This window comes from Colletotrichum phormii, assembly GCF_030913505.1.
Source record: "Colletotrichum phormii strain CBS 102054 chromosome Unknown BDP81scaffold_2, whole genome shotgun sequence".
NCBI lineage: Eukaryota > Fungi > Ascomycota > Sordariomycetes > Glomerellales > Glomerellaceae > Colletotrichum > Colletotrichum phormii.
Window position 1 is genome coordinate 1,243,532 of NW_026851444.1, and position 27,397 is coordinate 1,270,928.

The 27,397-nt window shown below is 54.0% G+C and overlaps 7 protein-coding genes across 7 annotated transcripts; 3 read left to right on the plus strand and 4 right to left on the minus strand.

Annotated features, from left to right (window-relative positions):
* Positions 1-1,730: 1,730 nt before the first annotated feature.
* On the plus strand, positions 1,731-3,191 carry BDP81DRAFT_457324 (oxalate decarboxylase; the record flags this gene model as incomplete). The annotated part of the gene is made up of 5 exons (XM_060593270.1): positions 1,731-1,872; positions 1,936-2,269; positions 2,323-2,418; positions 2,477-2,944; positions 3,002-3,191. 5 exons carry the CDS (start codon positions 1,731-1,733, stop codon positions 3,189-3,191), a joined length of 1,230 nt encoding a protein of 409 aa, XP_060450502.1.
* Positions 3,192-6,404: 3,213 nt separating this feature from the next.
* Positions 6,405-6,986, plus strand: BDP81DRAFT_389555 (camp-regulated phosphoprotein/endosulfine conserved region-domain-containing protein; the record flags this gene model as incomplete). The annotated part of the gene is made up of 2 exons (XM_060587278.1): positions 6,405-6,440; positions 6,576-6,986. The coding sequence occupies 2 exons, from the start codon at positions 6,405-6,407 to the stop codon at positions 6,984-6,986; spliced, it is 447 nt and encodes a 148-aa protein (XP_060450503.1).
* Positions 6,987-7,789: 803 nt separating this feature from the next.
* BDP81DRAFT_308094 (metal-dependent protein hydrolase) lies at positions 7,790-8,878 on the minus strand (the record flags this gene model as incomplete). Its single annotated transcript, XM_060583418.1, has 1 exon — positions 7,790-8,878. The coding sequence occupies one exon, from the start codon at positions 8,876-8,878 to the stop codon at positions 7,790-7,792; it is 1,089 nt and encodes a 362-aa protein (XP_060450504.1).
* A 526-nt stretch (positions 8,879-9,404) lies between these two features.
* BDP81DRAFT_445287 (IEC3 subunit of the Ino80 complex, chromatin re-modelling-domain-containing protein) lies at positions 9,405-10,661 on the plus strand (the record flags this gene model as incomplete). Its single annotated transcript, XM_060591933.1, has 2 exons — positions 9,405-9,628; positions 9,707-10,661. 2 exons carry the CDS (start codon positions 9,405-9,407, stop codon positions 10,659-10,661), a joined length of 1,179 nt encoding a protein of 392 aa, XP_060450505.1.
* A 1,043-nt stretch (positions 10,662-11,704) lies between these two features.
* On the minus strand, positions 11,705-13,779 carry BDP81DRAFT_83680 (isocitrate dehydrogenase). Its single transcript, XM_060596365.1, has 2 exons — positions 13,020-13,779; positions 11,705-12,702 (listed from the first exon to the last, which is right to left on the minus strand). Exons 1-2 carry the CDS (start codon positions 13,414-13,416, stop codon positions 11,741-11,743), a joined length of 1,359 nt encoding a protein of 452 aa, XP_060450506.1. The 5' UTR covers positions 13,417-13,779; the 3' UTR covers positions 11,705-11,740.
* A 5,543-nt stretch (positions 13,780-19,322) lies between these two features.
* Positions 19,323-20,495, minus strand: BDP81DRAFT_497220 (uncharacterized protein; the record flags this gene model as incomplete). Its single annotated transcript, XM_060595447.1, has 2 exons — positions 19,323-20,186; positions 20,225-20,495. 2 exons carry the CDS (start codon positions 20,493-20,495, stop codon positions 19,777-19,779), a joined length of 681 nt encoding a protein of 226 aa, XP_060450507.1. The 3' UTR covers positions 19,323-19,776.
* Positions 20,496-24,625: 4,130 nt separating this feature from the next.
* On the minus strand, positions 24,626-27,292 carry BDP81DRAFT_339525 (Not1 N-terminal domain, CCR4-Not complex component-domain-containing protein). Its single transcript, XM_060586006.1, has 4 exons — positions 26,764-27,292; positions 25,615-26,701; positions 25,055-25,562; positions 24,626-24,996 (listed from the first exon to the last, which is right to left on the minus strand). The coding sequence occupies exons 1-4, from the start codon at positions 27,016-27,018 to the stop codon at positions 24,936-24,938; spliced, it is 1,911 nt and encodes a 636-aa protein (XP_060450508.1). The 5' UTR covers positions 27,019-27,292; the 3' UTR covers positions 24,626-24,935.
* Positions 27,293-27,397: the final 105 nt, after the last annotated feature.

Genomic DNA, 27,397 nt, shown 5'->3' on the forward strand with positions numbered 1-27,397 from the left:
TGTCTTTGTCAAGAAGTCGGGACTCACACATTGCCTATCATAATTCAAAGATTCATAGCCTCTAGCCCTTCGTGGCCAAATTTTGTTGCTTAAGAGGAAAGACTGCAATGTCGTGATCCTGTCGAGCCCGGAAGCTTAGGTGTCCGGTGAGCTCGAGCTGTAGAACACATCACTTGAGTCCTTGACGATGTCTTGACTTTGCGTCAATCAACGCTAGTGCGGTCCAGCGGTTCAGCAATGAGACCAGAAAGTAAGCTTAACGAATGTCAAGAAGTTGATCGACGTTGACGGCGACCACGCGAATAGCCATGGTGAGATGAAAGACTGCAGATCATCTCTCAACTGGACGACGTAGGTATGTTATTTGTTGGATTGACAGGGACGAGATGTACCAAACTCAGACATATATCGATAGTGCCGAATGGCATCATGTGGAACGAATAGAAATTCGAGTTGAAGTAAGGACTCAAGACGGATAAGTCCAATTCCGCACGAGATCTCAGTGAGGCTGAACAGCAAGGGACGTTGAGGCATGCAACGGAGGCTTCTCTGGACCTGCTACTGCGTCGGGCATATCAAACCTTAACTTCTCTAATTTGTGAGAAAAGAACATGGCCGAGAAATACTGATGGCGATCTTGTATATATTGGAGAGGGTCCTGGTAGCGTAGCGTATTCGTGCTCGACTAGTATGCGGATTGGGTTGACCAGCCATGCTTACTTGCACACGGCTGGCCTCAACATGAGAAAGAGCGTAGACTAGTCAGTGTTTCAAAAACTCACGTGGTGAAAGAGTATATGCCGTAGCGTTTCTTGTCAATGTTTTCACTGCAATGTTGGCGCCCTCTCTGTGTTGTCTTGTTCGAATCCTCAAAACTGACTGCCAGAGTAGCGGACGAGAAGTCATGAGAACCATCTGATCTCTGCGGTCAAGGATAGCTATGTGTTGAAGACTGCCTCTTTCTATCTTACATTCTCTAGCAGAGTCGACGTGGTACTGACAGCAGGTACCCGTGCCTCTACTTTAGATCAACACAGATCACGACTTCGCCCCGGTCTTGGAACGCAATACTTGGGCCTGCGATGAAGAAGACTACCACAAATATGCAGGTTACACTCTAGCCAATATCTGCAGTAAGACAAGGTTAAAGTAAATTAACGTAGCCCATCGCATCAAAGTAAGCTTCAGTCAGGCTAGTGAGGTGCCGTCGATAGGGATCAGCGCTCAAGCAGTCTTTCCCCCACGCTTTCCCATGATGTCGTTATTTTCGGACATATGTCGAATGGCCGGGGTCCAACCTAGCGGCGCACCCGATTCAAAGACAAATGCGGTCGATCATCCAGCCAATATCACACCAACTCTCATCGAACACACATACAATCTCTTGAATCTGAGGAAGATGCCGGTGAGACTCCAATTGGAATAGTCAATAGTGTCTACCGGAAAGCAACGATGCCGCTGAATGGTCAATGTCGTCATCGCGAACCGTTGCTTCTGCAGCTGCAACCTCAACGCCATAGTTACTCTCTACTTTGAGCGTGATAGTATGGAAAATTTCGCCATCGCGCCGGAGGAAATGATTAATTATTGACTGCAGACTTGGAGGCGGTGTTTCGAAGGTTATAGACACTTATAAAATGTAGTTTGCAGGTTATCCTCCGCCTTGCGGTGTTTCGTTTCATCTCCCACACTCTGCACCTCACAAGCGTTGCTTTTCGTTACCTGATAGAATGAGACTACTTCAGACCTCCGTGGTAGGACTCATCGGCCTCGTGGCCGTTACGAATGCCTCGCCTCAAGTTGCGAAGAGAGACGCCCAGTTCAATATCGGACAGCCCATCGACGCCAACGGCAAAGGGGCCCCGATCCTGGGTAAGTAACACAACACACAGCTCAACTTCACAATTACATTTCAAACTGACGAGACGACGCCAGGTGGTACCAATAACGCAATCGACAGAGAGAACCCAGATAACCTCGGCCGGCAATCCACTGACAGCGGCGTGGTGCCCAACTTGAAATGGAGATTCTCTGATTCCAAGACCCGCATCTTCAACGGAGGCTGGGTCCGCGAGCAGGTCATTCAGGACTTGCCTCAAAGCCACGATATTGCAGCTGCTCAGCAGCATATCAAGCGCGGCGCGGTGAGAGAGCTGCATTGGCATCGGGTTGCGGAGTGGGGGTTTGTCTACTCTGGCTCGATTATCATTGGAGCCGTCGGCGAAGACGGAAAAAGCCAACTCGAGCAACTCAACTACGGCGACATATGGTAAGACCAAGACTCAGTGGTCGAAGACGACTTCATTCTGACGTGCGTTCCAGGTATTTCCCCAAAGGTGCCGCTCACTATGTGCAAGGAGTTGCTGAAGAATCCGAGTTTCTCCTGGCCTTCGACGAAGCCGATTTTGATAAGATTGGGTAGGTGCTCCCCCTTCTACTTGACACTCGCGTAGGGAAATCAACTGACATTGAAAAGAACCACATTCAACATTGTCGACTGGCTGGCCCACACTCCGAGAGACATCTTGGCCAGGAACTTTGGCGTCGACCGTTCCGTTTTTGACAAGCTGCCCGCCTCAAACCCGTACATTCTGAACGGAACCGTGGCAACCACGAACGTGACAGTTCCTCCGGGACAGTACCTATCCGGCAACAGTTCGTTCGTCTATCGCACTTTCGAGCACCCGCCCGAGAAGGTTCCCGGCAACGGCGGCGAGTTCAGGAAGATTGACTCTACCAACTTTCCCATTGCCAAGACTATTGCTGCTACGTTTGTCACTTTGAAGCCTGGCGGGTTGAGGGAGCTCCATTGGCATCCCAACGCGGAAGAGTGGCTTTACTTCCACAAGGGCAAGGGGAAGGCGACTGTGTTTATCGGAAGTGCCGCGTCGAGAACCTTTGACCTGGAGGCGGGAGATACGGCGGCTTTCCCGGACAACAGCGGGTGAGTAGATGTTCGTCTGGAGGGAGTGAAATATGTCGTTGCTAATTTGCTGCATAGACACTACATCGAGAACACCTCTGACACGGAAGACTTGGTATGGATCGAGCTGTACAAGTCTGACAGAGTTGTGGACATTTCCTTGACCCAGTGGCTCGCTCTCACGCCACCTGAAGTAGTCGCGCAGACGCTGAAGGTTCCGATTGAGTTTGTCAAGGACTTGAAGCAGGAGAAACAAATTCTGATCTGAACAGTATGGTTTCTGCACGGAAAGGTGAAGGACTACAATTTGGAGTGATATTGGTCTGCTTTTTCTCTTATACCACACTTGGTCTGTCCGCATCCATGGCCCGATGCGCACATGGCAGATGTGACATGAGTGAAGAGACACGACAGCAATTTAAGAGGACATCAAAGGTGATGAGAGAATATCGCTTCAATTGTACGACCGTTTGACGATTCTCTGTGCTCGAAAGATGTGATGTGAATAGGCGAATGTTACTTAGTTTTATTGTAATTAGTTGTTCACTCAAGCTATCAATCGACCATGGAAACTCAATTGCTCACAGAGCTACCCAAAAGTTCAAGTGGGTGGGCAACCATCACGAGGTCACGATGGCATCCAGCGACTCATGTTTCGCACTTGAGCATGCAGAGCAACGAAAGCCTGATAAGCGGGGAACGATAGGAGACACACAAGGAAATAAGCGCCTCAACGCCAAAAGTCCGAAAGCATCTCCAACTCCATCATTTCCCCAATTGAGAGATGTAGACGGGAGACGGGAACGGAAAATTCGGTAGGATGGCAGCACGCGTTATGCAGGCAACCCCCCGGCCGACCAGAGCCGGAAACTCTACCAGCGAACTAGCAGCCCTCTGGAGCCTGGTCAAGCCGTATCACTGTGCGCAGAAGTGCTGTGTGGGCAATGAGGGGTGGGAAAGGTTGATGGGCTGTCAACACTACCAGTGCTAGATTCTAGAACTCCCCAATCACGCGGAATCGTATGATTGGGGATAGATTGTGCGGTGGTGGATGAAGCCATTGGCGAAGGGGAGGGTTGCAGAAAGCATCCCATTGACCGCTCGCGAGCTATCCTGGCTGCCATTGCAGCAAACCTTCCTTGGGTCGTTCCGTCGTATCATGAGCTGCCTCGGCGAAGCTCGGCGGAAAGGAAACGGCCACTTTCGATTACGGGGACATGGTGGTGTGAAGGAGGGATTAAGAAACGCTGGGACGATCGGCCAAGCCACCCCTCGTTCGGTCTGGTTTAGTAGGCAGACGGCAGTTGTTCCGAAGCAATCACGACTTGGCCCCAGGTTGAGAGTTGAGACCACGTTGGGGGCGGAATGCGGGGAGGCAGGACTAGAGACACTCGAGACAGTGGTAGGTATCCAGACAACATCGAACTCTCCAAGATGATGGACTGTGTGACTGTTTGACGAGGACGAGCTCTGATGTCGTTCCTCTATTCTCCCTGACCGGTATGGCAGGGATGACAGCTTTACGTCACTCCGATGCCTTCTCAGTGCTATATCAGACATGGGGGATCATCCCCTCCATTGGCTAGGTGTCGCACCTGGGATTGCCGTTTGCCAGTCAAAAGGCTGATAATGCATCGAGATGAAGGGGTCGAAGGTCGCCATGACGGGTAAAAAGTCTGGGAGCTTGGATCCGGTTCTCCTGATAGTGTCGACCGGATATGCGACCCGCGGGTCGGCCGCAGGTACCACGGACGGCAGATATTAGGAAGCCAACGAAAGACGGAGCATTGATACAGGTCGATCTGATGGCCGTGCTCTCCCATCGAGACCCTAAGGATCGCCGGGTACCGATCAGGGCCATCGACTTGTTGTTCTTGTATTTCGTTTGCCTCTGCGGAGACTAGCAACCTCTGCTCCAAGAATTGCGTCGTATCCTCTGTGTGGCAGTGCTTGAACACGACTGACACGGCACGACAATTATGAAGGCCGTGGAGGAACAGCTCATCCCTTCCGTATGGGGTCGGGGCCGAGAGGTCAAGTGAACAGCTGGAGGGTTTCCGGTAGGACGGCACGCTGTGTCATCGGCAACGGTTACGCAGCCCGCGGTGGAGACGCGTTGCTGGTGCTGGGATGCTGCATTGGTCGGGAAGGGAGTGACAAACGAGGGATTGGGCTGCTGCTGGTATCCGTACGGATACCAAACATATCTTCTTGGGCCACAGGTAGGAAGGGTTATGTTAGGGGTTGAGACTTGAAGTAGGGAGACGATGGTGACAAACTTGAGTCTATGGGACTCGAACTCACTCGTGAGTCCCACGAGCGTTCTCGGGGACAGCCAGCACCATGTCAAGGAAGTTGCAAGGTGAACCATGTCTCGTCGCGGAAGCAGCCCCTAGCAGGCACCTCTCTGGGCAAATAGGAACCTCTCCATGTCGTGGCTGTTCCATGAAAAAGACGTCGCCGCCCCGTTATTCGTGTGTCATCGCGACCCGGCCAGAGTTGGGCCCAATGGAGTCGGATGGGCTGGCACAACAAGGCATTGCGCTGCAGAACGAGGTTAATTACATGGCGAATCGTCTATAGGCGGGGGAGTGGGAATGGGTAGCCCAGCAATAACATAAACTGTAAACATTCATGCAGCCTCTGTGAATGGATAGTTCGTCGATGGGATGGGCACTTTCTTCACAGGATTTGAATCTGGATCTCGACCTGGACCCTTCTTTTTCTCCTTCTCACTCTGTCTGTTTTTCTTCACTGTGTAGTCTTCCCTTATGCTTTGCGCTTCTTTCCGGTGGACGGAAACCAGATGAAACCGAAAATTTCCCAGCTCGCATGGTTAGGTATCCGTAGACAAGTTGATCGTAGTGGTCATAATCCACCGTATCCTCGAACCCAATTGCCCTACCCTGACCTGTCAATTTTTCGCATCCGCTCGTTCGAATTCCCAGTGCCTCTCGCCGTTTTTGTGCCGTTGCTTGGTATACCTTGGAGTCCATATTCACCTTGCGAGGTTTGAATTACATATTGGCAAGGTACCTTTAGAAGAAGAGTCACAGTTAGTACGTACTGCCATCTACTTAGCATCCTAAGCGCAACCCCGATAGGTAAGTATGTAAGGACGGCAAGAGCAGTGAAGGTAGGTACTCCTTCCGAGTGGTAGGTAATAGAGTACGTACTTCCTCCAGCCGGCTCGCTCTGGCATTGGGCCGGCCTGCCTTCACTGTCAAGCTCCTCAGGTCCCCCCTCTCCCCAAAAAAGAAAGGGGCCCCGCAGAAAACCGCACCCGCCGCCTTACAACCCACCTGCACCTCCAACTCCCGTCACATTCGCACCTGCATCCCACTTCCGTCTACCTTACATCCAACCGACCTCCTCCCTAACTTCTTTCTTCCACCGATCTTTTTTTCCGTCTTCTTCACATTGCGAGTCTCTATCGAGCAAAAGAAAAACCTTCCTATCAAGTGCGAAATCAGCCGACAAGATGAACCCTCTCCAGAAGAACAAGGTCGACGTCTCGGTACGTTGAAACCAGCCACTCGCTACCCAATGCCCCACCTTGACGATGAAGCCCGCGATGGCATCACGACTTGCGAGGCAGTTCAATTCTCACTGCGTTACTTGATGAATCCGTTACTAAACTATACCATCACAGTCCCTTTCCCCCGAGGAACAACGACTTTTCCGCCTTTACGGAAAGCTCCCCTCTCGCTCCGACCACTTCGCCAAGCACTTGAAGGACCGCAAGTACTTCGATTCGGGCGACTACGCCATGTCCAAGGCGGGCAAGGGTGACAGCGTCGATACTGGTGCCGTCGGATCCCAGCACCCTGTTCCCGAGAACATTCCCCATCTCTCGAGCCCTGTCAACAACTCCTCATCCTCCCTCAACGGCAACAAGCACCACGGCAGCATCGCCGCGGGTGCCCACGCCGGCAGCCCCGTCAAGGAGGCGAGCTTCCTCAACAGAGAGACCAGCGCTGAAGAGGCCGAGCTTAAGGGTCAGGAAAACACCTCTCCAGTCGACGGAGCCGCAAAGACCGAGGCTATCCCTATCCGGAGATGAGGGTCCTGCAGGACCTTTTCGTCTATACTCTCTCCCTTGTCCCAAGTTTCGTAAGGGTGTTGTTGAAACTACACGGCGGCAAATTGGGTTGTTTCACGGGGCCGGTTTTTACTACGATGTTATGATGCTGTGTTGATGTTTTCACGGGTCTCCTAGGCGTTAGAATGGGGTTGGGAACCAAGTACAAATGGTTGTTGAATGGACTGAGACGCTTGTCTCTGAATTTGTCTGCTGTGGAAGAACTTGCGGATTACGACGCTCTCAAGGTCGCGCCACTGGATATCCTGTCCGCGATGTACGGCACTATTGCAAAGACTGAAGCATTTCCGTACAAGCTTTTTTTATTTAGGACTGGAGGAGGATGAAAGAACGACAGGCATATGGAGGCAACTAAATCGAGACCCCCTTCGTCTTATCCGTATGCGCACATGGCCGTACACGCGTTGTTCGAACTCCTCCACTCAGCCCAGAAGAGGTTCGAGCGCGTAAATGCGTTTCTTACATGTGACGGCCTTGTTGGTTCTTGTGGACGCTCGCGTCTCCTCTTCCGAGCACCATCTCAGAACGACCCTCGTCTACGGACCTATGGGGACCTTCTATCACTTGCACGGCTCAAGGATTAGCAGTCGGCTCGATCCGTGCAATTAGTATCACAAAAATGCTCACAGCTTTCAATATCGAAATGGAGATGTTGCGGGGACCCAATCTGTTGATGAGCAATAAGACACTTCTTTTGATGCCATACGCCGTTCCATATCCCAGTAACCTTCCTCCCAGTGGACAATCTCTATAGGTGCCCTTTTTCATAGATCCAGACCCTTGATCGCCATATCCTTGGCGCCTTCAAAAGTCTTGTTTCCTCCAATGAATCCAGCCGCGTGGACAAAGACGCAGCCGGGGATGCCAGAGATGCCGTCCAGTTCCGCATCTCTGAATCCGCGCCACGCCTCAGGCAAGGGCTTGCGGCTCTCGAAAGAGTCCTTGGTGACGGGAACCGCCTGCACACGCCACTTGGCATCAGGAGTAGGCTTCTCGGGGTACAGAACGTACACCACCGAGGGGTTGCCTCCCTCAAGGGAGTAGAGGTGGTCCTTCCAGGGTGCGCTCTGGCCCTCGAGGACGAGTACGCGGCCCTGGGGGTCGTACTGGGTGCGCTTCTCGAAGGCGGCCTGCACGACGGCGCGGGCGGGAAGCCAGGCCTTGGTGTAGTAGTCCAGGTCGGCGTCAAACTCCTCGCCGATGCGGCGGCTGGCCTTGACGAAGCGCTCGTCCTCGAGCTTCTGGGCCTCGACAGGGTCAGAGGGGACCGGGTCGTTCCAGTTGGCGTTCAGGCGGCCGACGACGGAACCGAGGGTGAAGGAGCCCTCGCTGAAGCGCTTCTCGAGACCGGCGGCGGCGACGGCCTTGGGGTCGTAGACGGAGATGCCGTTGTCGTGGGCGTCCAGGGCCTCGACGAAGCTCTCGTACAGCTTGTTCCACAGCAGCTCGACTTCGGCGCTGTCCTCGGCTACGGGGGTCTCGGCGCCCTCGCTGAGCGTCTGGGCGATGATGGCCTTGCCAAAGTGCATAAAGACGAGGCCGGCGCTGGAGAGCTTGGTGTTCTTGCCGGGGAAGGTGGTGACGAAGCCGCGCTGGTGGTGGTCGTAGCGCTTCTTGCCGTCGTCGTACTCGCCGCCGACGTCGACAACAGTGTGGCAGGTTTCGAGGAGCTTGGGATCGCGAGTGCGGATCAGCTGGGAGTCACGGTAGGTGGGCAGCTTGCGCAGCATGTGCACCGCGAGGGCCTCATCGGCGTGGAAGTGGCCATTGTGGGTGCCGATGGTGACGGGTGACATCTTGAGTCTCTTTGCTGCGTTTTCGGCCATTCGTAGAGGTTTGAAGAAGCGGAACATACAATTGAGGGACGGGAACGAATAATTACGAGATTTGAAATAAAAAAACGTTTGTGGGAACTGCAGTTCAATGATTTTCGACAAGTCTCTCTCTCACTGGTGAAGGAAGAATTGGAGAGTTTGAGATGTGATAGTTACACCCCACTTTGACGCACAAGGCCCACACCCTCTCTCTCTCACCTTGGGAGGTCGCTTATCTGAACTCCCCGCGTGGCTCTAATCTTGACGCTTTTCCCAAGCTCTCACTGGAGAGAAGTGGCCAGGAACGTGCATCGTAGCCTCGTCGTCGCCCTGCATCCGCGCGCCCGTGGAAACTCCATATTCAACCAACAGTCAGCCGTAAATGTCATCAATACCAACCCCAAATCTTTCCCATCTCCAATGGTAGAATCCATTCGCCATCCGCCATCTACCGTCAACAGCCTCTTTCTTCAATCGATCGATACAATCGTCGAATCACGACTAATTGCTTCCTCCTACAACTAACGAAAACTCTCCCGTGTCGCCCGCGCCCATGCCATCCGCGATGAGCGACGCCAACGGCACCGTCGCCACCCGCGACGTCAAGGCCGAAGGTCAAGAAACCGAAGATGAGGAAAATGGAGAGGGAAAGGCGACATACAAGTCATGGAAGAAGAAGTATCGCAAGATGCGCATCACATTCGATCAGAAGATGCACGACTGCGAGGAATTGCACCGTCAAGAGTCCCTAGCGCTTGCCACTGCGAAGCGCATCGCCATCGAGAACGAGTGAGTATTTCCTGGCGTCTATCAACTGTTATGTTCCACGTGAGTTATTGGTGAACGGTTGCTAATCCTCTGTGCCAGTCGCATACTCGACCTGCTCCTAGACATGAACTCCTCGGCTCAGCTGCCCTTCGACAAGCGCTTCGATCTCTCCCAAGACCCGCCCGAAGATACATCGTTTCCACCTCTTGATGTCGACACGTCTGAGAAGAAGTCCGATGAACCTACCAAGTCGTTGGACACACTCCTTAAGGAGGTCCCGCATTATACCTACTCCCAAGCAAAGGAGCAGGATCCCACCGTCGTGGCCGATATGGAACCGTTCTCCGGCGAGCCTCATCCTCCTTCGTTCCTGACGACCGATGATATTGATGACTACATCCACGACGTGGACCGACGCATCGACTCCGATAATCTGCTTCCAACACTGGCCCCTGTCGCCCGCAGCAACGCTCCTCTCCCGGAGACCAACCCGCACGCCCTCTCCCAAACGATCGCGATGAAGAATCCTACGAGCGTCTACAATTGGCTCCGTAAGCACGCGCCAAAGACCTTCCTACAGGATGCCGAGAACGCCGCACCCGCCGGAGACGAAGAAGCAGCCGAGGCACCTCCGACAGACGGCCGGAGACGACGCGGCGGAGGCGCCTCAAGGGGCGAGACCCGGGGCGGTCGCGGATCGCGAGGCGGTAAGCGCGCCTCGCTCGCAGCCGTACGAGCCGAGAAAGCTGCCCAGCGAGCCGCAGAGAAGGCAGCCGCGGCGATGGAAAGGGCGGCCGCCCTGCGCCGTGACGCCGATAGCTACGACCACAGCATGGAGGAGGCCGACTCGGACGGACCCAGCTTCGCGACGCCGGCCACGGGTCGCGGCAAGAGAAAGCGCGCTGGTAGAGATGACGACGACGGGTATCGACCCCGGGGCTCGAGCAGCAGGCCGACCAAGAAGAAGCGCAAGAGCGAGAGCGCTGACGTGAACACTCCGACCGTATCTAAGAGAGGTCGTAAGAGCGAGCTCTCCCGCGACAGAGACGACTAGAAGCCGCGTCGACGCAGATTACCAAGTTATTCGTCAGATGACTGACTTGTTTTTTTTTGGGAAGCCACTCGATATGTCACGAGCAATCGGGCTAGATAGTATGCTTGATTGAGGTCACGATGGGGAGGCATCAGCTCAACTTCTCTTTGGCACTGTTTGTTGCGGCTCTGGCTGGGTAGCCAGGAGTCAAATCAACACAGAAAACCTTTTTTTTCCTAGACTTGTACACTACATCATGCATCGATGGATTCTCTTATTTTCCTTTGAAATTGTTGTTCTTTCCCACGCCCCATGTGGTGCGCGGTCTCATGAGCAATGTACGTGGGGTGGGCTCAAAAGAGAGACAGGGGGAGCAGAAAGACAGTGAGGGCGAGACGGGAGAGCTAGGGTGCTGAAGCTCAAGGAAACGGCGTAACGGAAGATTTCTTGACCGGGTCCAGATTGGGATGGGCAAAATTAGGGATTGGCAAATGGGACATTTTATTTTCTTCCTTTGTTTCTTCACATGGGCATAACTTCAAATCTCCGTGGTCAAACAAGCAAGTGGACGTATTGTGTTTCTGTGTTGTGAATATGACATTCGGTATTTACCGACTGTAGCCTATCACTATGTACAGACAAATCCAAACCCCCGGTATGCCTTATGTCCATGTTCCCTCTTCGTGACGTTTTTTCTGTGTCTCGCGCAAGGGGAAAGATATGCTCAAACCAGATGATATCAAGTTGCCCGAAACAGAAACCAGAAAGAACAGAGAGAGAGAGAGCCAACGGAAAATACAGATAGATGACCCATCATGCTTCTGCTGCTTCGATATGCAAGAGAGAGAAAACAAGATTCGCATGTTCACGCAGTTTAGATACAGAGGGCCCTCTTCTCCGAGCACGAGAAGAGGGGGGCCTCGTAGATTGTTGATCCTTCCACCTCCCTTCTTACGTCTCGAGGGGTTCGTCTATCCCATAGGAAGCCGGCTTTCGCCGCCCCCTTCTACAGAATGTAGCGTTTTCTGAAGTCTACAAGGCCGAAGGGCGGTTGTGGTTTTGAACAACGGCGGGCCCGCATTTCTTTCTTTGTTTTTGATTTACAACTTCTCCTTGAGGATGTTCTTCATGCGGCGCTCGACGGCGTTGAGGTACTCGTTGGTGGTGACGTAGTCAGAGCGGGCAGTCTTGCCGCAGGCGAGGGCCAGGTCCTTGGTCATGATGCCGTCAACATCGACGGTGTCAATGCAGGCCTTCTCGAGGGACTCGGCAAAGGCGATGACCTCGGGGGTCTCGTCGAGCTTGCCGCGCTGGATGAGACCGCGGGTCCAGGCGAAGATGGAGGCGATGGGGTTGGTAGAGGTCTCGTTGCCCTTCTGGTGCTCGCGGTAGTGGCGGGTGACGGTGCCGTGGGCGGCCTCGGACTCGAAGGTCTTGCCGTCGGGGGTGATGAGGACCGAGGTCATGAGACCGAGGGAGCCGAAGCCCTGGGCGACGATGTCGGACTGGACGTCGCCGTCGTAGTTCTTGAGGGCCATAATGTAGCCGCCGGAGGACTTGACCATCTGGGCAACCATGTCGTCAATGAGACGGTGCTCGTACCAGATGCCAGCGGCCTCGAACTCGGCCTTGTACTTGGTCTCGTAGAGCTCCTGGAAGATGTCCTTGAAGCGGCCGTCATACTTCTTGAGGATGGTGTTCTTGGTGCTCATGTACAGGGGCAGCTTCTTGGCGAGGGCGAGCTTGAAGGAAGCGTGGGCGAAGCCGGTGATGGACTCGTCCGTGTTGTACTGGGTCTGAGCGACGCCGCCACCGTTCTTGAACTTGTAGACCTCGATCTCCTGGGGCTCGCCGCCCTCGGGGGTGTAGACCATCTTGAGGGTGCCGTTGCCGGGGAGAACGGCATCCTTGGCGCGGTACTGGTCGCCGAAGGCGTGGCGGCCGATAATGATGGGCTTCTTCCAGCCGGGCACCAGGCGGGGAACGCGGGGGATGACGATGGGCTCGCGGAAGACGGTACCGCCGAGGTGGTTACGGATGGTGCCGTTGGGGGAGAGCCACACTGTTGGGAGGGAAGGGAAGCCATTGAGTTAGTCCATGTTCTTTGTAGTGCTAGGTAGGGTTGCTTCGGGGTGCTTTGGGAGGAACTGTGCATGTCCAGAGGGACGTGTAGAGAGGAGACCATATGCATGCGCCGGCGCTGCATACCCGGGGTGCGGGGAGCGGGAGAATGGGACAAGTCTCTCGGCGCGGAAGCTACAAGCACGGAGGTTTTGACAAGTCCAAATGCCGGTGGGACACTCTGGAGCGGGCACGGAACGGTACCGGAAGGGAGGGGGAAGTAGACGGTGGAAAAGACACCCAATGCACGTCACTTACTCTGCTTAAGCTTGAACTCCTCCACGCGCTGCTCATCGGGAGTGATGGTGGCGCACTTGACACCGACCGAGTACTTCTTGATGGCCTCGGCGGCGTCGAGGGTGACCTTGTCGTTGGTCTCGTCACGGTAAGGCAGGCCGAGATCGTAGTACTTGAGGTCGATGTCGAGGTAGGGGTGAATGAACTTGTCCTTGATGGTCTGCCAGATGATGCGGGTCATCTCGTCGCCGTCGAGCTCGACGACAGGGTTCTTGACCTTGATCTTGGCGGCGGCGGCCATTGTGCGGGCAAAGTTGAAGGAGGCGGAGGAGGAGAAGGAGGCGGAAGACTGGGGGACGATGAAGGAGGGCCGGAGGGCAAAGGTTGCGGGACGGCGGAGGAAGCGTGCTGCGTTCATGATGGGCGGTTTGTGAGGCGACGGCGCGCGGGAGGATTTAAGATTTGAAGGATTGTTTTCGGCTTTTCGGTCGGGATGGCGGCGGCGGGGGAGCTTCTTGGGCCGCGGTTACTAGGAGGAGCCGGTTCGTGTGATCCGGTAGTGAGCTTCGGGTGGTGGCGGCGGCGGCGGCAGAAGCAGATGCAACGGCACGATGACTGGCTTGCTGCAGGCTGTCAAGAGTGCAGAATGTACGAGCGGATGAGGCGCTTGACAGCTAAGCTACGAACAAGGTGCTGACGATCGCGAAGCTACGAGGGGGCCACTAAGGATGCTGTTTGGATTTTTGGAGAAGGAGGAGAAGGGTGGAAGGTTTGCTTGCAAAGGGCAGACAGCAAAACCGCGAAGGAAGATTGGTTTGGGTGGGAGGAGGGAAAAGAGGTAAGATGGCCGGTTGCAATTGAGACCTTGTCGAAGCAAAGAAAGACAGGAAAAGGGCAAGTCGAGCAAGAAGTTCGAGCAGTAGAAAAACCGCAGTCGCAGCAGCAGGAGAGAGAGCGGGATGGCAGCCGAGCCGAGATCGTCACAGGTGTGCCTTCCGGGGACCGGTGTGTGGGTGTGACGGTCTGAGGTAGAGGTACCACAACAGCTCTGTTTTTGCGGGTATCTCGTCCCAGTCTGTCACTCTTCGTTGGTTGCAAGGTAACGGCTTGTAAGTAGCAAGACTAATGAGAATGGTCAAAAGGCATGGATACCATCGGCCCCCGGCCAGTCTTGCCTCAAGGGGTTGCGGTTCCAGTCCCTTTTCCTCCGTCTCGGACCTCTCCTCGGCCTTTGCGCTTCTCGGGGCTCATTCTTCTGACTCTGATGAGTCCTTTTCATGATCCTATATCGGCGGGCTCTGGGCATTTTTTCCAGTCCTTGCTAAGAGATCTGGAGCTAGAGAAGGGTTTTGCGATATTTTTTACTCCAAATGTGACTCTGAGGACTCGGAGGAGCAACTATAGTAGACTCAGTTGTCGAAAGACTACCTTACGGTACACGCAAGTTCTTCGCGCAACCCGTCACATGACAAAAAAGCAATCCGACGCAAATCTTCTGCAGCAACTTTTCCGCTGCTTTCTATTGTCTCAGAACTACCGCCTGTGACCCTTTCCTGGGCCTTGGCCCGTCTCTGCTGTTTGCGGACCAATGCCAATTCGTCATCTGCTCTGAGAGGGAGCATGGGGAGCAATGCATGAAAGCAGTGTGATTGGAAGGGTTAATAGGGCCTTCGTCCTCAAGAACACAAAAGGTCTCCCTTGTCACGGATTTGTCCAGTCTTTCCTCCTCTCCCGAATCCCATGTCCTCCCACCACCCACCCCACATGTTGCCAGAGAGCTTCGTGCGGGGAAAGCAACCAAGAACATTCGAGACGAAACAGCATCCCAAAGTTGGTCACCAGACGATTTCGCGCACAGTCGATCGTTTCGTCTGTTGTCAACTTTGCTTGCTGCTCGCTCTGTTGTAGAGTTTTTTCTCGGATGGGGAAGTCCATGCTGTGGACCTCAACTTGAGATAAATGTAAATTTGATCTTATCAAAGTATAGGGATGGTAAAATAGGCGTTTTCTCGGCATCGTGTCACTTTGGGCTCGCGTGCGGAGTTTCTCCTGCCCGCAGCGACCCCCAAAATGGAACGCTTCAAGTAAAGTACGGATGCACAGCGGCTCAATCGCATTCGCAAAAGAAGCTGCATCACAACTTCACCCAGCTCACTGTGTAGTCAATCGTGTCAATCCATCACAGAGCCTCCTCACTTTCGGTGAACCAACCCCTGCGATAGCTTCAAGGAAAATCTTTTTGCTTTCCAACTGAGCCCCGCAATGACTGCTTTTCTTGCATACAGCGGAGCTGGACATGCTCCGATCTCGGTCGCACTAGGCCCGCAAACCCGACCTCCCGCGATAAGATCACAACGACCACCGAAGGAAGCACCGAGGTGTAGATCTTGTCCCGTCCCCTACCTTATATAAGCCATAAGTCACGTGTTCTTCAGCTTTTCCCAGATGGGCGTCCTGTCATCGAGCGCTGACAGCGTCAGCTCGAGGCATGCACGGTATCATTCCGTCCCTCGCGACCCGCGGAGGCTCGTGCATGTACGACCGACATTCGAGAATCAAGATCACCCTGTGCCTCCATCCCGTGTACGAACATACGAATGAAGTGCCCAAGTGACCGCAAGCCAGGCCCAGATATGCGCAGTTGTCATCAAAGGCGTGTAACTCTGGCCAAAAGGAGACACACACCCCTCTCTCTCTCTCTCTCTCTCTCTCTTTCTCTCTCCGCCCGCCTGACAGGAACGATGGAAACCTGCAATGCAACGACATATGGTCCTATTTGGCGTATTTTTGGGCGTCTAAACGGATATTTTCCCCTGCTTGTCAGATATCGATAGTTTGCAAAAGCACAATGCCACTGTGCCTCAGCTGAAATCGTTCAGTCTTCGTCAGACCTTGGCCTTGTCTTTCACTCTCTACCAATACCTGTCATTACCTACCTGGTATTAGCCCCGTACCCTTTTCGGTCTCGGACGAGAGGATGCAAGGCGTCCCGGTAATAGCAACCGAGAGACGGCGTGTATTTTGCTACCTTACCTTAGGTACCGTACCGCTGTCCGCTGCCGCTGTCACTGCCACACTTTTGCCCAGCCGTTTGTCTCAGTTGCATCTCACTACGTCTCACTTTCTCGACCTCTTCAGCCCTATCCCAAGAGGTTCTCTTCCGAACTTCCAAGCTTTCCATGCCACCCCCCTTCCCCTCCAGATCCTTCTCATCTCACTTTCCTTTCTTTTTTCTTCTCCAGGCTTTGAACGTTCCACAGAAACAAACCAAAAGGCGGGCATCTCGGTTGCAGTCGATCGGGGTAGTCGGTCAAAAAGTGTCATAACAACTCACACATTTGACCCTGTCGGCCCATCAATCCTTCCGTGCCTTCCTGCCTGCAACCACGACGGGGGGGGGGGAGGATCTTCAGTGCCGTTGTCCGATCCGACTTAGGTTTGTGACCTTTTCTTTCTCTCTCTATCCCACTTCCTGCCCGATGCCACCTCATCTTGCCTAACTACCTACGCCCTTTTGTCTTTGGGGTTTGGCAAAAGTTCCGGGGGTGCTTCCTCCCAGGTAACACGAAGCTGCCTTTACTGCTGGTAAACGAAACGCAGTCAGGGATACGGCACAAGAAGAACACCCATTAAACAGTAGTGATGTGATAGTGTGATGGTGACAATGACGAAAGATGATAAAACATCCTTCGCCAATGACTCACCAAGTCCAAAAGCCAAGCTATAACCCAAAGGAGGGAAAATCAAGAAAGTCCAGGGTGATTAACAACACGAAGCTAATGCACAGCAATCCTCACGACGTTTAGTTCTTTCCATGCCCCCCCCCCCCCCCCCCTCCACCCCCCGATCCGAAACCCGTATCCGCCATGCCACAGTTGCGCGCTAAACTGCTAAATACCAAAAACATCAGTCGAGTCGCGGAGTCGCGGAGTCGCTAAATAACTTATGGTTAAAAAAAAACCGAGGCCAAAGTCAGGTAGCGAGAAACTCGCGAGAAAAGCCACACCTTCCTCCTCTTTCTTGTTTCAACCTCTCGTACCGCCGAAAGTAAGTACACTATGGCTGTATGTAGCCTGCTTTATCCACTCATCAACTCGCATCCTCGCATGTCATGAGAGAGAGAGGGAAGTTAAAAAAATAAAAAATAAAAATAAAAAAGGGTCCTCCTCATGTTCACTGGTAACACAAAACCTCCTCAAGACATCACCGCCTCGTGACACGGAGTCTCGACTCTCTCGTCCCGTCGCCCACGCCTCTAATCCGCATAAACGCTTCAACACCCATTCGCCCAAAACTCTTTCCCTTGCAGCAAGGTCTCCATGCTGCTCCTCTCTTTTTTGAATTTTCCTGTTGAAAAACCTGTCTTCTAAACACTAAAGCAATGTCTGCCTAACTTTTTCACAAACCTTTTCGACTACGCCGTACACGTACACAGCATACCGCAGCCCCCTTTCCCCCCGCGCAAATCCTGAAATGCTCCGTCGGCGCGGTTAACGTGATGCCCGCCTAACGCGCGCAAACGGAACCCGTAATCCAGGCGCTTCGGCGATGAGCCAGGTCGCAGGCAGTCGAACTCGGCATTGGCACATTGGGCACATTGGCAGTGCTCTTATTGACATTGAAAGAGTGTACCTTCGTCTTGGTGTGACGTCAAATCAGATAACTCCGGACTCAACGCCGAGCTTTTTTGGTCTCACTGTCTCATCTCATCTACACTTAGGTAAGGTAGACAAACTGACTGAAAATATGTAAAGTAATATTATTATAATTCTCCCGTGAGCTGACGGGGTAACACAAACAAAACAAAAAGAGACATAAGAGAAGAAAAAAAGGCCCGAGGTAGTCCACGGTAAGAAAAGGACCATGCACGCAACCCCCCGAACTCATCATCCCATGCCCGCCTTCGTAGTTCTATGTATGCGCGTGTGTGTGTATGTACGTCCGTTCCACCGTCAGCAATTATGTACGGTAATCTGTCGATTCTAAGCCACCACCACCCGTCTCCCCGCACCCTGCAGCTTCCAATACAATATCCCCCTCCCCTCCCATGCCATCCATCCCACATCAATCGTGTCTCTTTCCAGTGAAACAAGCACCAAGAACGCCCTGCCCACCATCATCATCATCATCAGCATCACCCATTCCCACAAGGCTGTCTCGGTGACACGGTGTGACTATAGAGAACCAGAAGCCGCGTTTCACCGCATCCTTCTTCGTCCTCCGTACTCCGTCCTCCACCTCGACTGCCACCACCACCACCACATCCACGCCCGCTCTGCTCACCTTACCTTACCCTAAGCTACCGTTCGATTCGGCAGGGTGGACAAGATAAAGCTCGCCACGGCACAGTAGTGTAGCTTCCTTCCGCGCAGTAAAAGGCTTCCTTCCGTCATCCCTAAGCGAGACCTCCGTAGGGTAGGTGTAGGTGTAGGTGGGCTCATCTGATGTGCGTGCTTAGCTTCCCGCTCCCGTCAGCCGTGCGATGTATGTAGATGCATTTCGAAATCAGGGTATCTTTGTCTTTCTTGTCCCGTTTCTGCCTTTCCTCTCGATGGTTGAATGTCTTCGTGTTTCCTTGGGGCCGAATTCGTTATCGTCGTGTAATAGTGTAGTTTGTCGTAATGGTTCATCGTAGTCCGTCTCCTCCCCCCGTCCATGCCCCCCCCCCCTCCTCCCAAGAAAAGTAAGCTCCATGTCGTCCGCATCCATCCGGTTCGATCAGCCCAGCAAGGCCCCGTGCCGCAATGCGAGAGGACCGAGATGCCCGCCCCATATTAAACCATTACAACCACCTCTCATCGTCCCGAATATGCCTTGCGCCACACCTGCAAGCTGCCCCAATCGTCATATCAATCCGTTCTCTCGTCTCCATCCCACCCCCAGTCCCAAGACAATTGAGCCATAACAAGACAGGAAAAATAGGCACAGCCCCACCGCCATGCAGAAAACATAAGGAAAAGCGTCTCGCGACGTACAGCCGTCTATCGATCACCACACACCTTGTGGTAACACCAAGACCACTAGGACCGCTAGGCCCAACCACCCTTGCACCCTCCGGCCATGTGTACCCTGCTTTTTGTTGCCCTGCTTGCCCATTCAGAAGAGCGAATGGGTAGCCAAGTAGGCAAAGGTTCCCCAGGGCCCAACATCGTCAGATGTGCAGTGGTCAAAGCCACACAGCCTGCATAGACTTCTTCTCGAAGCCTTCCCACTCGGGTCAAGCCTGTCGACGAACAACAACCTCTTCCGCGAACCTCACACTCTGCTGCTCCACATGACCGCCTGGGACCATGCAGTCTATGCCCAATCGTATCTAGACTCAGTAGGTAACATCATGGCCTGTTGAGCTTAGGACGGACTGACTTCGCTGCGACTTTTGCTGGCCACCTATTCCGAAAGAGAAAGTGAGCTGCAACAAGGCCGAGTCGTGCCGGCGTGATTGGTCGTGCAACCCGACTCTATGGTTGCCAACGTCATAAGCTTGTATTGCCTCAGCCGCACTCTTGTCAGTGGGCCGAACCAAAGAAAGGGAGATGTGCTGCCGGGTCGCTAATAGCCAGCATGTCGTGTCGGGCGACGGCCGTGGCTCCTGTGCTCCGAAACCTGGGCTTCGTTTCGCCGTGTATGTTTACCGCCGTCTTCCTGTGGGGAAAAGCAACCGGGGCGTCGTCTTCCAAGCTCTTGCAGGTGCGTCTTCACCTCTAGGCATCAGCTTTATCCGTCCCTGTGGACCAATGGTGATCCGCCTGCGACGATGGGGCAGTGCCAACGATGACCCTCAATGCCAACCTCGCGCACGCTTGCGTTTGTCTTCACACGGGTTTTTGCACTTGGGGCAAACGTGGTCTGGATACGAGTTGACATCGACCCTTATCAAGCACTTTGAGCACCGCCACCATCGCGACGAAAGATTGCGCCCTTGGAGCCAGCTGTCATCCACGTGCGTGCCCCGCTTGAAAATGTCTTCGTTGTGATAGTCTCGCAGGTGGTCTCTGAAGTGGTCCCGTCGTCCGAACGGTTCGCTTCTCCGCGAGCACTTCGGGTAGTCGCACTTGTGAGCTTCCTTCTTTGACGGGTCCTGGTGGACTTGTCTATAATGCCTCTCGAGGTCGGCCTTGCGCTTGAAAGGGTTTGCTGTGCATCCCGCCTCAAGGCAGGGGAACTTGTAGTCTACGACTTCTTGCTGCTCTTGACCCCTGTGCACAGCATTGTTAGCACCGCTTAACCATCTCTGTCAGAGGCCTCCGCATTCACTGACCCTTGATGTGGTATCACTGTTGGATACTGCCCTGCAGGAACATATCGTGGTTTCATCTGCCAGTAGCCTCCGTCTTCGGTGGGAACGTAGTCATATTGCGACCAGTCAACGTCTCCGTAGTAGGGCTCAGACGCTTGTTGTGCCGAGGAAGAGGCAGTACTCGCATACTCGTCCGCGTAGTATCCTCCGTAGCTCTCGTCGTAGCCGTCGCCATAGTCGCCCGCGGGAGAGTGGCTCATGTTGTGCGAATACGAGTATGACATACCAGGCGAAGAGCCGTATGAAGATGGTGTAAGGGGACCTCGAGAGCTGACGTCGGAGGGCTGACGAGCAAGTTCCGGCGCCTCTAGAAAAGTAGGGGAGTCAAGGTAGTCTCCTGCCGAAACTGGAGACGTTGCGTTAACATGATAGCTTGCTCCGCGGTAGTAGTGGCTGTCCATCGTTTCTGACTTAACAAGTGAAACTGTCGAGCTGTCTAAACCGTTTGTATCCCGGCTTCTGGATAACAGTTCAGTAAGGGGAGGGTGGTCTCGTAAGGTTGGGGAAGCATACAATTTTTAAAAAGGAGAGTAGGCAGTAGCGAGGAATGCCGGGAGCCAAGGAAATTTTACGAACTTACATAAATGGGATGCCAGTGTCAGACTCGTGGGGGGGGGGGGGGGGGGGGGCGGGCTAGTTCCGGAGAGTCGAAAACGTGGCTCACACATAAATCCCCATGGAAATAAGGTAGCTTAGATTGTGGATAAGTAGAGGAGAGGCAAGAGCATTCGTCGTCGTGGGATTTATAGTCCAGAAAGGAGTGGAAGCCTGTTCGCCAAGTTGAACAGGGTGTGTGTTCGTCAAAGGGCAATCTTGAACAACACTAAAGTTCGAGCAGATGAAAGGTTCGTTGAAGTGATTCCCAGACTGTGTTCGCCTACAAGCTCACGAATTGGAGGGGGAAGTGGATGGTTCAAGTATGAGCGGGACAAGGCAAGTTCAAGTTTCACCGCCTTGGAGCTGGAAGGAGTAAAGGTGGCAGCGATACGTCAAGCGGCACAGATACACGAGCAGGCGGTAGAATGGGGTCATGGTAACCCACCAGCACAAGGCTTCAACCTCCGTAAGACGGGCTTGGCTATGGGGAGCCTCAAAAGAGCGGGCATATCAAACGTCGTAGAGCTACAGCAGCCCCCGGACCATTGCCGCGTAGGGTGAAGATGGGATAGAGTTGTCTTGGCCATACGGCGCGAAGCGAGGAAACAACTGCAAGTGCTGGGGTTTCTCCACCAACTTGGACGTCTGATCGAGTGAGAGGCGGTCCTCGGTGAGTGACATGCTTCTAGAAGGGGGCTTAGAACCGCCAGCCACCAGGTCGATGGATTCATGCGGGAAGACATGCATAACTGGCAACCTGGTCTACGTACAAACCGGCGAGATTCAAGATCAGGTCAGCCCAAGACCCGCCAGATACTCCCATGACGATGCACCCACCTATCACTCGACAGGGCTGGCGGCGGGGTGGTTAAAGAGCGCGGTGCATTCGAGGGGGCCTCAACGGCCGTTGACATTGAATCGAAAGGGGGGGCCAGTTCCGGCTGGGCAGTCAGCTCTGAGTTACCATGAGTGTTTTTGGGCCGACTTTCATTGGCAAAGGTACCGGAGACCCAAGACATGTCTGGCAGACCCAAAAGATGAATCGGGGCAGAGAAAGGCCCCATTACGGAAATGTTTCTGGTGGTCGGTTTGTACGGCACGGCAGGGTCAAGGACTCAAGGTCAGTCAATCCGGAGTTGGGGACTCGAGGTGTCGAGGTACCGCGTCTAGTGCAGGACCGGACAAGGGACTCGAAAAGAAGCCAGTAAGCTATGAACCCGACAAGTGCGAGGTATGTCATGGCATGGCGAAAGATTGTCGCTCAGTGGCATAGCAAATGGATGGTAGTAATTAGGGCGTTGTAGGGCTCGGGCTCGGGGCGGACTTGGCAGGATGCGATGCGGCTGTCGAGATAGACTGAAGATCGGAATCGCGGAGGAGAGGCTTGACTGGTAGAATATCTCGTTGCCTGGCCCCGCACTGCCACACTAGTGTGCGCGTGAACGCTCGCAGTCCCAGCCCTTGCTGCTGTGCAGGGTCCAAATGCTAGAGTGGAATCAGCCAAGAAACAATGGTACCGCAAATCATGAGTTCCTCACTGGTCCAATCGTAATCGGGTAGGTGAGGCCATAGTAAGCCTAGGGGGCGATTTGGAATCCAATGGAGTCTCTGGCATAGGACCCTCTGCCCAGCGAAGCGATTCCCCATCTAGGGCAGGCATTGGATCCGGAGTACCGTTGTACCTCGGTTGCTTTCGTGAGAGTGAGTTGCTGTGACGGCTCATTGATGGATTGTGTAGTGCTGCGCAGCGCAGTTGCAGTGCAGCCATTGTCACATCGAGGTATTCCATCGGGGGCCAATCCGCTGGATCCGCCGCAAAGCTGCATGTTGCCCACCAGAATAGCCTGAGACCTAGAAGGACTGATGAGTGATGGCCAACCAACCGAGCCGGTTCCGGGGCGATTTAAGGTCCGATATTCAGTCTCCTCGGACAGGTTGCCCCCTCTGAGCGTGTACCGACCGTGGACGGGGAAGGGTGGCACAGGCGGTGACGGCGATGATGACTCTGTAAGATGGTGAAGATTCATTTTTTCGCGCAAACGATACCTAGCGATGGTCAGGTGCCTCAAGCAAGATAGGGAGGTGCCATACGTTTCGCGCAGGGCTATGGAAGAACTAAGATGGGGTCTATGGGCATCGGGGGACCGCTTTCCATGTTTGCGAGGAGCCATGTCGGGAGATAGCGCGGGCGGGCTCCATGTCCGGCTGACGGTCGATGCAGGTTTGGTTCGGTGAAGCAAGTCAGAGAGGATACGTCGATACGAAAAGGTGCGTTTTTTCGTCATGCTAGTGTAACTCGAAGTCTGTTGGATCTTCAAAAAGGCGCATGTCGAATATCCATACGTAGCACTTCGTAGTAGCAGGATCCATTCTGATGGGCCCCTCTGCTCGGACGAGCCATTTTCTGGCGTAAGAAAACACGAAGGCCTGGTAGGCGATACTGTTGGAAGAGGGTTGAGCAAGTCGAGATGTGGATTCGTTCCAACGAGTTGGAGTCACTTAGAGAGGTGTTCGAGCCTCGTGGGTGGCCAGGAATGAGTTTGAGGAGTCGAGGAAAAGGTGGTGATCTGAATAAACCGCTCTGCCAACGGGTCTCTGCTGGGTCCTACCCTTGACGTTCGACTGGGTTCACGGTTGCTAGTTGGGAAGGAGGCAAGTTGGCAGGTCCGCGATGCGCCCGGGGGGAAGGAAAGGTGGGCCCCGATAACCTTCTAGAAGCCTTCCATCGCTTGTGCTGCGTCAACGTGCAAGCCTGCAAGGCCCTGTCAATGTCGGAAGGTGGTGGTGCATCATGACCCTCCATTGGGCCTGCCCCCTGCCCCACCACCTACCTTAACCTTACCTTCTCACGTTCCACCCTCTCGACACTCTCGGCACGCTGTGACGCTCTACCTTAATACCTACGCGTGCTACGGTCTACCTACCTCCTATGGAATAAGGTAGATTTGAGATACCATGTCAACATTGGATGTTCCCTTTACACCTGGCGAATCATCACTACCTTAGCAACTAGGTAGGTAAGCACGCAGATGAGAGACTGCCGCTTTGCCGCCGTCGACACTCTTACGTTGCTCTTCTCTCCCCTGCACCTACATGTGTCGACCGGGACGCTTCAACACCACTGGCTACCCTTACTGGCCCTGGCCCGTCCAGTCATTTCGCTTCATACCGACGTGCCTCATACCTCCTGGCCATTTTCGCCCGGCTTGTGATAAGAGAAGTGGCGGAGTTATTTATTGCAGAATGTCGATGGTTTGCGCTGGCAGGAAAGCTTGGTTGCAACCCTCCATAGTCCCAAGCTTCGTCATTGTCGCCTCAGCCCTGGCGTTGATTTGGCCATTCGGAACATCCACCGGCACATCCATAACCCAATTCGTCCTGGGTGGTCAGTAGGTACGTCCAAGACTTGGAGAATCGCGGGGGACAAGGTATTCGCCAACCCACCAGCAGGCGGCTATGTTCTGTGTCACGCAGAGACGGATCCACACGGGGCAGCTGTCGGGGTGGCCGGAGCTTCCATGGAACCTGTAGGTTGGTCTTCTCGACTTATTTCGGCCGAGCCTGGATCCGGGCGCCGGGGTGCACGCCGCCATCGACTCCCTCCCCCAGCTCTCATAGTGTCCAGGAAGGTAGTTGTATGGAGTACCTTGCGGAAACAGGCCATTCCCGACAGGGCCAGAACACGCTGCACCTACCGGGATCTTATTTTGCCTTTATGCTGACCGCCGAGGACAGGGTCCCTGATATCAGGACAGGGCAAACGGCCTTGGCGTGCCGAAAGTGCTCAATCAAAGGTCACGCGCGTTGCGAATGGGTTCTTATGTCTTCATGTGCAAAAGCCGAACTGAGGTGGCCTGTAGCCTCCCCTTTTCCATAGCCAGTCAATAGTCAGTGTACTTCAACAAAGATGAGCCAGATAGACCTTGGCTGTATGTTTCCGCAAAAAGAGGCAACGCCGTTCCTCCCGATACCGATGGTTCGAGGCCCCCATCCCAATCCGAGGCATACGCCTGGCATGAAACCCTGTGAACCTTGCTGCCCATTCATACATCGTCCTCAAGGAATTTGTACGCGAACTTGAAGTCCGCCTTTCTGCGGTTCATCCTGCCCGTCGAGTTAGCTTAATTGCCTCAGTCTAACGTCTTGAAGCAAAATGACTCACCATGTGCTTTCGTAGTCGAAAAAGCGGTATGTGCCCTGCTCGAATTCTTCGGTGATGTTCTTTGGCTCTTCGTGGCGCTGGAACCAGGTTTGATATTGCTTGTGGAACCGCCAGCTCTGGTCTTTCAAGGCTTTGGCCGCAAGATATTGCTGAGGCGTGCCTTGCTTGTAGTAGAAGACGTAGAAAAGCGTATCCGGGTCAATACGTGAGTATAGCCGCGGGTCATCAAACAAAGGAAGCGGCTCCTGAGGAAAGCCAACGCCGGTCGATGTCAATCGCAAGTCGGGACGGTACGTTCTGGGTACGTCTGCATCCATAATGTCGGGGCATGTGGCCTGACTCGTCTGAAGCATGCGTTGCGTGGATGGCGAGTTGAAAGGCGCCGGGCGCTTGCGGGAAGCTTCAAAGGACTCGACGAGGTCTTGCAGAGATGACGGGAGGTGATATATAGACTCTTCCTCCTCTGCTGTAGGTTTGACTCCATTCGTGGCACCGTTTGTTTGAGATGCTAAAGAACATTAGTAAACCATGAAAGTGGTCACGATAGTGGGCAGACTTACCTTTCGCTGCTCCTGAAGCACTTGCCGCAGCCTGCTCCTTTTTCGCACGCTTCTCTGCCTTGGTAGGGGCCGAGACGGCCTTAGCGCTTGGGGTTGTGCTTGTGCTTGCGTTTGCGCTGGCGCTTGGGTTTGCGATTGGCGGTTCGGTTGCGGTTGTTGATGGTGCTGGGGGTTGCTTGGGTTCGGGCTCCTTTGCTGCGACAGGATGTGCTGATGTCGTTGCAGGTGAGCTTGTTGCGCTGGTTTTTGACTGCGACCCTGGGGTATTGGCAGTGACGGGTGCTGCGCCTGGTGGAGGGGGCAAGGGAGAGATGCCAATCTTGTCTGACGCTGCCGCAGCGGCCGCTGCAGATGCGTATTTGAGGCCTTCCGCAGGTCTTGCGGGGGCCACCGCTGGCTTCATCGTAGGACCAATTGCTGCGCCATTGCCAATGATAGTCGGCATATGTAAGGTGGCTAGCGCAGGCAGTGGGGACTTGTTCTGTGAGCTCGATCTGCGTCCCGAAGCAGATGCCTCTGCTACCGCCTTGGGCTTCGGGGGAGCTTTGATGATTTCTGGCTCGGGTGTCGGTTCCTCCGCTATTGACTGAGCGTCTTGCGATGAGCCCTTGTCGCCATCTGCAGGTACGCCGAATGCGCCCTCGTCCTCGTCCAGAGCGAGCTCTTCGTACATCTCCTCGTCCTCGACAAAGTCATCATTCATGCCATCTGAGACGTAATATCGAATCGTCTCTTCCAGATCGGTAACCTGATCCGTGTCGACTCCGCCGTTCTCTAGAGATCTTCGAATAAGCTCCAGTTTGCCCTGATGCCACTTGTGACGTTCGATGATGCGCTCGATCTCGGCCATTCGTTCCGCCTTGGCAGTTTGGCTCTTGCCCTTCTTCATCGTCGCTTGTATCGCTTCGGCCTCGGCTTCTAGGGTTTCGATTTGTTGCTCGAGTTCGTCAACCATGCTATTTAGGAAGTCGCTTGCCTCGGCTTTGGCTTGTTCTTGGGGATCGAGCTTGGCTGAAGAGGCTAACCCTTCCTTGGAGTATGCCTTGGTCTTCATAGCCTTCTCTACGGCCTTGAACTTCTCCATTTGCTGCAAAGGGGGGTTAGCGGGACCGCGGGGAAGAGCTGCGACCGGGGAGTCGGTAGACCAACCGTTTCGATCAACCTTCGATGCTCCAGCAAAGGAGACTTGTCCTTGATGTCGTTGCTTGCTGCCCATGTCTTGATCTGATCGCGTAGTCTCTGGAGCTTCTTGATTTCGCGCTTGAGGTTGTCCTCTAGCTTCTCTTTTTGGGAGATGTTGTTGGACTGCTCAATCTTTTCGTATATGGCCTCGAACTCGGCAACGCCTTCCGACACCTTTTTGAAGCACTTGTCGACTTCTTGTTGGAGTTTGCGTGCCGCCATCTTGTCGGGTTGTGTGTGTGGCCGAGATGAAAATGCTGAGCCGAATTACGTGTCTCGATACCGACGGGTTGGGTTCGTCGGTTGTGTCAGGTGTGTCGTGATTGACGCTGGTTTTCAGTGAGCTGTGCTCGTGTCGCAGACGGCCGTCGAAGGAGTGATGGGCGCGATGTGGGTGGATGGATGGGGAGTTTGTCCCTCGCGTGACGACTGCTACGCCGTGTTGACCGGCGTTCGTTGGTTGCGCAATACAGGTTTGCTTGCCGGGAGTGAGGCGTTTGATGGGTTGAGGATGCGCGCATGCAGAAGAAAGAGCTGGGTGGAGGATGCTGTGTGGAGGATGCTGTGTGGGAGGTGAAGGTTGCAGGTACCTGAAGACCGA